This window comes from Primulina tabacum, chromosome 5, assembly GCF_025594145.1.
Source record: "Primulina tabacum isolate GXHZ01 chromosome 5, ASM2559414v2, whole genome shotgun sequence".
Taxonomy (NCBI): domain Eukaryota; kingdom Viridiplantae; phylum Streptophyta; class Magnoliopsida; order Lamiales; family Gesneriaceae; genus Primulina; species Primulina tabacum.
In genome coordinates this window covers 28,974,091-28,984,264 of record NC_134554.1, presented here as the reverse complement: position 1 = coordinate 28,984,264, position 10,174 = coordinate 28,974,091, and the positions used below count along the sequence as shown (strand labels likewise).

At 37.6% G+C, this 10,174-nt stretch overlaps 1 protein-coding gene across 1 annotated transcript; it reads right to left on the bottom strand.

Moving 5' to 3' along the window:
* Positions 1–8,164: 8,164 nt before the first annotated feature.
* LOC142544959 (uncharacterized) lies at positions 8,165–9,772 on the bottom strand. Its single transcript, XM_075651959.1, has 2 exons — positions 8,373–9,772; positions 8,165–8,214 (listed from the first exon to the last, which is right to left on the bottom strand). The coding sequence occupies exon 1, from the start codon at positions 9,602–9,604 to the stop codon at positions 8,432–8,434; it is 1,173 nt and encodes a 390-aa protein (XP_075508074.1). The 5' UTR covers positions 9,605–9,772; the 3' UTR covers positions 8,165–8,214; positions 8,373–8,431.
* Between the last annotated feature and the right edge of the window lie 402 nt (positions 9,773–10,174).

Here is a 10,174-nt window from a genome sequence, read left to right as displayed (position 1 = left end):
CCTCAGACGCTTTCAGCTGCTGGAGTGTTGAAACCGAGGGAAGCTCTGAAGGGGAAAGGGATGTATATTGATCGGCTGTGGGGGAGGTTACGGGAGGGTAAAGGTTTCCTATATAATAATTACCTAGTTAATCAAATAATTATGGGCTTTAATATGATAATTAAAGATTTGAAAAGGGTTTTAAGCCCAACAAGTTTAAAAGTAGGCTTAATAAATCCAAACACAATCCCGAAAAATATTTCGTGTTGGAAGGATTTTGAAACTATAAGCCGAAACGTTCCTCGTTTCGATTAAATTTGCGTACCGTAAAAAAATAAAACCATGCGGGTAAAAATACCCAATAAAATCTCATTTTTGAAAAATCGACTTAAAAACATCTTGCATTAATTTATAAAATAACTCGTGTAATAAAAATAATTTTCCTGAAAATTTTCCGGTCTCCGTTTCTCGTTCGATCGTGAAATGCATCTAGAAATCCTAATGCATGAACTTTTAAAAATTCCATGAATTAAATCCTATCATGCATGAATTATGCATAAAATGCATAAAATAATTAAACATATAATTTAAAATAAAATTCTAGATTGCATGCATTCAGGTTACGTGAATTAAATTCTTGGACCTTACAATTCTCCCTCCCTTAAACAAAATTTTGTCCTCGAAATTAGAACGTACTAAATAATTCCGGGTAGCGACTCCTCATCTCGGTCTCGGTTTCCCAAGTAGCCTCCTCTTCAGAATGATTCAGCCACTTGACCTTGACCATCTGGATCACTTTATTCCAGAGCCTCTTTTCCTATCTGTCCAGAATCTGCGTAGGTCTCTCTTCAAAAGATAGGTGTGGTGTCAACTGAAGTGGCTCATAATTAAGTACATGTGAAGGATTCGACATGTACTTACGCAACATAGAGACGTGGAACACATTATGAACTCCCGTCATATTCCGCGGTAAAGCAACTCTGTATGCGAGTGTTCCCACCCTCTCTAGGATCTCAAATAGTCCGATAAATCTAGGGCTGAGCTTGCCCTTCTTCCCGAACCTCATCACACCCTTCATTGGTGCGACCTTCACGAACACGTGATCCCCTACTGCGAACTCGAGATCTCGCCGCCTCTGATCAGCATAACTCTTCTGGCGGCTCTGTGCAGTTCTCATCCTTTCTCTAATCCTGGCCACTAAATCTGTTGTCTGTTTGACAATATCTGGACCCAACTCTGCTCGCACTCCTACCTCCTCCCAGTAAACTGGCAACCTACACTTCCTCCCGTATAGTGCTTCGTATGGAGCCATACCTATCGATGCCTGGTAACTGTTGTTGTACGTGAACTCCACAAGAGGTAACTTCGGCTCCCAGCTGCCCTGGAAGTCAATCATGCATGCTCGGAGTAGGTCCTCCAGAATATGAATCACCCTCTCTGACTGACCGTCTGTCTGAGGATGAAAAGCAGTATTGAACAATAGCTTCGTACCCAAAGCCTGGTGAAGACTCTTCCAGAATGCAGACGTAAATCTCGGATCCATCTCTGACACGATGGACACTGGAATCCCATGCAGTCTGACTATCTCTCTGATGTACAGCTCTGCGTACTGAGTCATGGTGAATGTCTTCCTGATCGGTAAGAAATGAGCTGACTTAGTGAGCCGATCAACAATCACCCAGATGGCGTTAAATCCTCCAATAGTCCTCGGAATCCCTGTCACGAAATCCATAGTAATATTCTCCCATTTCCAATCGGGAATAGGGAGTGGTTTCAGCTTCCCTGCAGGTCTCTGATGCTCTGCCTTAACCTGCTGACAAGTCAAGCACTCGGAGACGAAACGCAGAATATCTCGTTTCATGCCCGACCACCAATAAAGAGTTTGTAAATCATTATACATCTTCGTACTCCCTGGATGGATGGAGTACGGGGTGCTGTGGGCCTCACTCAAGATATCTGCTCGGAGGGAATCACTGTCAGGAACCCATAGGCGGTCCCTATATCTGACTATGTCGTCCACAATTGCATACAGTCTCTGGCCCTTAGCCTCGTCCCTCTGTCTCCACTTCTGTAACTGCTCATCCGAAGTCTGCCCTGCTCGGATTCTATCTCTCAGAGTCGGCTAAACTGTCAGAGTATCAAGATTCGGGGCCTCGTCCCTGGCATAAAATGCAAGCTCAAATATCTGAATCTCATCCTGCAACGGTCTCTGTACTGACATATGAGCTATCACTGCGTTCTTCCTGCTCAGAGCGTCTGCAACTACATTAGCCTAACCCGGATGGTAGCTAATGTCACAATCATAATCCTTGACCAGCTCGAGCCATCTCCTCTGTCGCATGTTCAGTTCCTTCTGTGTGAAGAAGTACTTCAGGCTTTTATGATCTTTGGAAATCCTGCACTACTACCCATATAGATAGTGTCTCCAGATCTTCAGTGCAAATACCACTGCTGCTAGCTCGAGGTCATGAGTCGGATAATTTTCTCATGGACCTTCAGCTGTCTGGACTCATAGGCTATCACTCTGTCCTGCTGCATCAGAACTGCGCCTAAACCAAGCTTCGATGCATCTGTATATACCACCGCACCAGTGCTAGCTATGCCATCAGGGTAGGGAGAGTTTTCTACTCATTTTAAAATGCGGAAATAAATTTTTTTTATATATATAAAACGGAGTAAAATATGAGAAAATCCTATATCCAAGCATTATAAATAGTGCAGTTTAAAATAACCAAACTCATCCCAAAATCATATGTAAACATGAACCAATCGAAATTTTAAAAATCATCAACGTAGGAAAATATTCATCTCTACTCAATCTCATAAATTATAATGCGGAAAATATGCGGTCCTCGGGTCGTGTCACCCACCAGGTCTGCCTACTCAGAGTTCGACACCTCTAGTCTCCTCATCATTAAACTCACCTGCATCACACACGCCTAGTGAGTCTAAAGACTCAACACACCTGTACCGTTAATAGCAAATACATATACATAGCACACAACAGTGAAAATTACCATACTCAACATACCTTTCATGAACTTTAAAAATGTAACATAAACGTGTCGTGTAAAATCATGATGTGTCAAAATAGCTCATCGTTAATCATCACTCATCATTAATCGTTTATCATTTATCGTTTATCATTCATCATTTATCATTCATCACTTATCACTGGTGAATTCAGTTCATTAGAGGTGACTAGCGTACATCATCATTTACGATGGATCCATCATACATAGAACCGCGGTACCCGGCGGTTGTCGAACATCAGTGACAGGATCACCTATCCACTGTGCCTAGGCCTCATCATCAGCATTTGCATATACGTCTTAAACATTTATATATACTTCGATAACCACAACTAATTCCCATCATTCAAAACATTATCCTTTTAATCACTTATAAAAATCATGCACCAATGCAATTTTTCTTAAAGCCAAGCATGTGACGTATATCTTCATAAAATCTTTAAATCGTGATCATGATGCATAAACATTTAAAATATCATAAATTTGTACTCAGGGCGCTGCCAGGACCAAAATTTCCCCCGGGTGCAAAATGACCATTTTGCCCATGGGAACCCAAAAATTATCGTTTCACCCATAAACCTCTAAAATTGACCCGAAGCTTAACAAATCCTTAAAATATACCAAAAAATATTTAAAAGCATTCCTAGACGTAAACTCGAGCTTATATTGCGCTTAACCGATTCGTTTTAAAAACTTGGACTGGAGTCCCGTTTTTATCCCGAATCGACTCAAAACTAAACCAAATTTCTCCCAACTTTTTACCATACTTAATACACCCTCTAACAGCCTCTAAACTCTTCAAAACTAGTACGCTAACTCACGGCTAAACCTATTGCCTTATTGCAAATCCTCGGCCACTCACATTATCCAACCAACAAACCAACACATGTCCCCACCTCCCTCTACCTTCGATTAACTCTCCTACCCCCACATGTCCAACCTTATGACTCACCACGGGACTAAATGAACTCTCTAAACCAAGCTAATCCTATAAACTTGCTGCTGCACACGCCATTTCCCGAAGGATACTCGGCTCTCGACTCAACCGCCTTTCACGAGCTACCCTTCACAAGATCGAACTTCACTCTCAACCACACACCCATGGCTCCCTCTTAGCATATTACTAGACCCTACTGGACCCATAAGACTCACAGCTACACTCCCATGGACACCACATCTCAACCCCTTTCGCAAATGCTCAAGAGGAGCCAATCTCAAAGGCACACTAATCTCGGCCCTTCTCCTGCACAAACCAGCAACCAACGAAACTCCCAAGACCTCCCCTTGACACCATATACAGCCCTTAATCAACCAAAACCGCAGGCCCTTGCGCACCATAAATAAAACGTGAGTAGTGAGTCAAAAGTGCAAGGATTTATGTAAATCTTTCAACTAAAACGTGCACATATGATAGATCGAAGGGTTTCCATGCATTTACACAAACTTTAACATAATATTGGCATGAATGATGCAAGGAACAAAGATGCAAGCGTGCCTTGGTGATTTGGAGTGCAAGAATGAGACAAGGGAACCCGGATGACTTTTCCTTTGCAAGAGCAAGAGCAAACCGAAACTTCTCCAATGAAATGCTCTGAAATTGAGGGAGAATGTAGCTGGGGGAAGGGTGACGCATGATATGCGTTTAAGTGGCTGATATGCGTTTAGGTTTTAGGTTAATTAAGGTTTAGGTGCTTAATTAGATATTTAATAATTAGTTAATGGTCACAAATTTCATTTAAAATTCTAAAAAGTTTTAAGCCCATTAAACTCAAAATTGGGCCTGTTAAATCCAAACGCACTCTCAAAAAATATTTCGAATTGGGAAGATTTTGAAAATATTAGCCGAAATCTCAAAACGTCCCCTGATTCGATAAAATTTGCGTACTGCCGAAAAATAAAATCCTGCCGATAAAAATACCCAATAAAATCCCATTTTCGAAAAATACACTTAAAAACGTTTTAAATTAATTTATACAAATAAATCTTGTAATAAAATAATTTTCCTGAAAATTCTTCGGTCTCCGTTTCTCGTTCGAGCGTGAAATACATCTAGAAATCCTAATGCATGAACTTTTAAAATTTCATGAATTAAATCTTATCATGCATGAATGATGCATAAAATGCATAAAAATAATTAAACACATATTTAATAGAATAAACGTGCATTTAACGCTTTAATACGATTTAATAAAATCCTAAAGAAATTTAATAACTTGCATGCGTGTGGTTCCTTTAGACCTTCAAATTTTCGGAACGTTACAGCTTTGACCGACTGGTTAAACACATTTAGTAACTATACTCTATATATGATTGATTTGCTATGATCAATCGATGAGAATGTCATTTCAACTTTATAAATCATCTCTCTCTGATAGACCATTAGAGTTATCTGATATTTAATAAATATACCCTATATGTGATTGATTTAGTAACTATACTCGATCGTACAACTTTGATGGTGATTGAAGACGGAGTATTAAGTATGTTCAAACGATTAGATGAGTTCAAGAATCCAAATGTCCAAATATATTTTTTAATCGACTAAAATATATTCATTAACTGACTAATTAAACACATTGAACCACCTGAAATCTTTTAATAACCGACTGAAACATATGCTTTGACCGACTGATTAAACACACTAAACCAACTAAAGTTTCATTAACCGACTAAAATATGGCATTTAGTAACTATACTCTATATATGATTGATTTGTTATGCTCAATCGATGAGAATGTCATTTCAACTTTATAAATAATCTGACTCTCTAATAGACCATTAGAGTTATCTGATATTTAATAGCTATACTATATATGTGATTGATTTAGTAACTATACTCGATCATACAGCTTTGATGGTGATTGAAGACGGAGTAATAAGTATGTTCAAGCGATTAGATGAGTTCAAGAATCCAAATGTCCAAATATATTTTTTAATCGACTAAAATATATTCATTAACTGACTAATTAAACAATTGAACCAACTGAAATCTTTTAATAAGCGACTGAAACATATGCTTTGACCGACTGATTAAACACACTAAACCAACTAAAGTTTCATTAACCGACTAAAATATGACATTTAGTAACTATATAGAACATTTAGTAACTATACTCTATATATGATTGATTTGTAATGAGCAATCGATGAGAATGTCATTTCAACCTTATAAATCATCTGACTCTCTCATAGACCATTAGAGTTATATGACATTTAGTAACTATAATCTATATGTGATTGATTTGTTATACCCAATTAGGGTTGTATGGCATTTAGTAACTATATATACTCTATATATAACATACAATCACTACAAGAAAAATGATTTTCCGCAGCACGTCATCAACAGCGTGCATCAAACGCACGCTGCGAATACTACTTTTCACGGCGTGCACCCATATGTGCGCCGTTAATAGTGTTGCACTTGATACTATTAACGGCGTGCATTAAAAGCACGCTGCGGATATTACTATTGACGGCGTGCATTAAAAGAACGCTGCGGATAGTAACTTGATACTATTAACGGCGTGCATTAAAAGCACGCTGCGGATATTATTATGAACGGCGTGCATTAAAAGCACACTGCGGATAGTAATATCTGCAGCTTGCATTTATGTGTGCTGTTAATAAATTATATAAACGACAGCGCACAATAAAGGCACGCCGTTAATAGTATTATTAACGGCGTGCAAGTTTATGTGTGCTGCAAAAAGTAAATCATTTTTTTTTAAAAAAAAATCGTGTTCAGACATTAACGGCGCACATTAATCGTACGTCGTCAATAGTATTATTCACGGCATGCATATTATAAGCACGCTGCGGAAAATGAGTTCGAATTTTAACGTAGCAACAGCTTTAGTAAAACCGTCGCTAAAGTTAAAGTTGCGACGATTTTAAGGCCCCGTCGCTTATAGATTTAAATCGGCGACGGTTAATAATTAACCGTCGCTAATAGACTTACATCGGCGACCGTTTAGTAACAAACCGTCGCTAAAAAATCGTAAATTCTCTATTTATTCTCGATCTCCGTTCCATTTTTTTCACAACACTTAACATTTTTCTCTGCTTTTCGATTTAAATACCTGTTTTTGTTTCAATTTTTGGTTAATTTTTTAATTGTTAATTAAGATCAGTAGTATTATTATTATAGTTGTATTGTATTTTTATAAAAATGTATTAAATTATATAAGTAAATTTTTTTTAAAAATTTACGCAAACTTTAGCGACGGTTTTGGAACTGTCGCGAAATTATAACACCGTCGCTAAATTTTAAGACCGTCGCTAAATTAGCGACGGTTTGGCCCTGTCGCCCGTTTGCGACGGTGTTGTCGAAACTGTCGCTAATATTTTTTTTTATGACTATTAACGGCGTACTTGTGCACGTTGCAGAAAGTTGTATTAACAGCGTACACATGCACGCTGCCAATAGTTTAACTATCAATAGCATACTCTGCACGCAGTTATTAGACTAAACCGCAGCGTAAATCGCACGCCGCCAATAGTGTCAAACTTAAGATGGCTTTCAACTTTACAGCGTGCGTCGCAGCGTGTTCCGCGGTGCATATTGCACGCTGCGGAAACCCACTTTTCTTGTAGTGAATTTCAATCGATTATACTGACTATCAGATAAACTATTAGAGTTATATGACATTTAGTAATTATACCGATTGATTTAGTAACTATATTCATTAACCGACTGATATTCTTGCATTAACCGACCGATATATTTTCATTAGCCGACCGATTTTACATTTGACCAACTGATATATTTACATTAACCAAATGATTAAACACGCTGAAGTGACAGAAATACATGGTATAACCGACTGCAAGGTATGGTATAACCGACTGAAATAAAGAGTGTATCCCACTGAATAGCTATACGTTAATTGAAATGTATGCTTTTAAACCAACTGATTTTAAACACTTAGAACCGACTGATATATTTGCATTAACTGACTGATTGAACACATTGAAATGGCTGAAATATATGCATTAACTGAATGATTAAACACTGAAATATATTTGCATTGAATCGACTGAAATATATTCAGCAACAGACTGATTAAAAACATTGAATCAACAAATATATATACGTTTAACCGACTGATTAAACACATTGAACATACTGAATATATGTGCATTAAACCACTAAATGACAATTCAAATTATATTTGCATGCACAACCTATTCATACAACAAACTTGACAAAACTAATACACATCAGTCTGAAACACATTGAACTGACTGAACTACATACAGTAACCGATTGATTAAACACATTGAACTGACTGAATATATATGCATTAAACCAGACAATTCAAATTATATCTGCATGCACAACCTGTTCAAACAACAAACTTGACAAAAACTAATCAACATGCAAATACAACATCGTAAACAAAAAATTGAACAACTTGCTACACATCAGTTTGTCTCTTAGGGCATTTTTTTCGGCAATGGCCAGATTCATGACATACACCACATTTTTTAGTTCGCTTCCGACCAAACTCCCCAATAGAAGGAATTCTTTCCTTTTGTGCTCTACCACGTTTCCTCTTGACATCCGGGGGAAGTACATTGTATTTAAAATGATCTGGAATTTTCCATTCATTTGCAATGGGCACCGGATATATGGTATCATCATAAGCGAGGGCCCACATTTGTGATGAGTAGTAGGGCGAGAAAAAGTCATACAAATCTAATTTTGCCCCATAAATTGCTGCAATTGCATGAGCGCATGGAATTTTATCAATTTGAAACACTCGACACCTACAAGATCTATCAGATAAATTAACAACTTCATCCTTCCCATCACCGTATACTAGATACTCAAATGCATTGAGTTGAGATGCTTTTAACCGTTGTGACAATGTAAAATTAGCTCTCAAGATAGCCTCTATCGATGGAGTAAATGTCGTCGTAGCTGAACCTGCTGCATTTCGATGCTTGTTGAACCACTTTGAAGTTAATTTATGAATTGCATCCAACAATGCTACAATAGGCATCTCTCTTTCAGTCTTAAGTTTTGCATTTATTGACTCTACCCCATTTGTCGTCATTATATTGTATATAGCACTAGGGGAATAAGCTCTAGACCATTTGTCAGGAGATGAATGCATTTCAAGATACGATGCAATGTTGGGATACCTCTCTTTCAAACATCCGTACAACTCATCAAATTCAGACACTTTGTATGCATATGCTGTTTTCATAAACAAATCAATCCCACCTTTTCCACCAGACACTCTTTTAAGGTTCTGTGAAAGATGCCACGAGCAATGTACATGTGATGCATGCTCATATACAGTACGAACAACATTAATAATAGATATATGTCTGTCTGAAATGATTACCAAGCTAGGATCATCATTAATAAAGTCCTTCAACCTCTGCAAAAACCAAGTCCATGAATCATTATTCTCAGAGTCAACAATGGCCCATGCTATAGGAAATTGATGAAAGTCACCATCTTGGGATGTAGCAACAAGTAAACAACCTCTATATTTGCATTTTAAAAATGTTCCATCGACAGATATAACTTTTCTCATTCTACGAAATCCATCGATGCATGTCTCGTATGCTAGAAACATATATTTAAATCTACCTGTTGAATTTGTCACCAAATCAGTTTTCGAGCCTCTGTTCACTTATTCAATCATGTACAAATATGAAGGCATAATTCGATAACTCTCTTCAGGACTGCCAAGTAACTTATCCAAAGCAAGTTGTCTTCCCCTCCATGCTTTGAAGTAACTAATTTCAACACTTTATTTTGCATCATTGTAATTATGGTTTTTGGTTCAGGCAAACTGAGTTGTCCTTTAAAATTTTCAACCAAAATCTTTGCTACAAAGTCTGGATGTTGCTTGTCGATGCATTTTCCTCCGATATGAAAGGTCACAAGTATGTGTGTTATGATAAACACGTATATAGAATCGTGATGAATTCTCTATTTGTGAAGCGCGTATTTTCCAACTGCAACTCGGTGTAACACATCTAACATCATAAATTTTTTTGTTGGATTTTCGAACATCTATTTCAAAGGACACATTTAAACAAATCTTAAACAATTCTGTTTGAAATTCATCTTTACTCTCAAACTCTGGACCGACAAAAAAATTAGACAAATCATTAAAGAATAAGTCACATTCCCTTCAGCA